The sequence below is a fragment of the Plasmodium cynomolgi genome, assembly GCF_000321355.1.
Source record: "Plasmodium cynomolgi strain B DNA, scaffold: 1350, whole genome shotgun sequence".
NCBI classification, from domain to species: Eukaryota; Apicomplexa; class Aconoidasida; order Haemosporida; family Plasmodiidae; genus Plasmodium; species Plasmodium cynomolgi.
The window spans coordinates 1-1,154 of record NW_004193239.1 but is presented as its reverse complement, the minus strand read 5'-3'; the positions used below and the strand labels follow the sequence as shown (position 1 = coordinate 1,154).

The window sequence follows — 1,154 nt, the reverse complement described above, 5'->3', positions numbered from 1 at the left end:
ATAATCGATATGCAGATGTAAGTATTGCATTTGAAAATGATTTATTGAGGAAAAATATCAAAAGTTGACCTTTATGAGGATGGAACAAGAACACTATGGAGGAGATGGTTTAATCCATTGAAAAACCAATCGAAAAAGATGTAGAAAGTATAGCATACGAATGTTCTCAAAAGTTGAAAAGTGATTGGGATGAATTCATGAGAAGTCTAGAGCAAAAATGGATGCATTTTAATCCTGACATGGAAAAGGAATATAAATGTAATGTTTATCCAGAAGCATTAAAATGGGGAGTGACCAAGTGGATAGCGTGGTTTCATGAAACAGGATTAACCTGTTTGAAACAAGATTTTAAAAAAGGGATCAGCAAATGTGGAAAGGAATACCATCAGAAAATGAGGAAAAAATTAAATGTATGGCATAAGAAATATTTAGATGAATGGTGTAAACAAGAATGGAAAGAACGTGAAAATCGTTATTTCAAAAGTTGGAGAAAATGGGCAGTACATACTGACCAAGACTATTGGGTGAAGTTAGCACATTATAACAGATGGGCGGAAAGGATAAGATCAGAACATAAAGAATGGACAGATAACCTTAAGGCAATAGAAAATAATTGTAATGAATGGGTTAACTGGAAAAAAGAAAAAAATGAATTTTATAAGCAATGGTTACAAACCTTCACTAAACAATGGATAACTGATGAACAGTGGAATACGTGGAATAAAGAAAGAAAAGAATACATGTTGACAAAAAACCAGACACAACAAAAAAGGCAACCGAAAAACCAGCTACAAAGAAGTCTGCAGCCCAAAAAAAACGGTAAAAAATAAATCTTTTATTAGAACAATGAAAAAATATTTTAAGACCTTAATATATTTAAATACCCAATATATTTCATACAACTCTGGAAATTAAGAAATAATTCTGTGATATAAAAAAAGTATATGAAATAAAATGTGTTTCATAGTTTTATAAATATGAATGTTACTTATGAATATATAAAAAGGCAAATAAATGGTATATATAAAACAATAAATGCATACATATATTCTTCCAACATAACAATATGTACTAATTATTTTTAAATTTATGTAATTTCTATATATAGTTCTTGTTCGATTTTTTATAAATACATATAATTTTTCTTTTTTACA

At 28.4% G+C, this 1,154-nt stretch overlaps 1 protein-coding gene across 1 annotated transcript; it reads left to right on the top strand.

Annotated features, from left to right (window-relative positions):
* Positions 1–197: 197 nt before the first annotated feature.
* Positions 198–830, top strand: PCYB_007540 (hypothetical protein; the record flags this gene model as incomplete). The annotated part of the gene is made up of 1 exon (XM_004228175.1): positions 198–830. One exon carries the CDS (start codon positions 198–200, stop codon positions 828–830), a length of 633 nt encoding a protein of 210 aa, XP_004228223.1.
* Between the last annotated feature and the right edge of the window lie 324 nt (positions 831–1,154).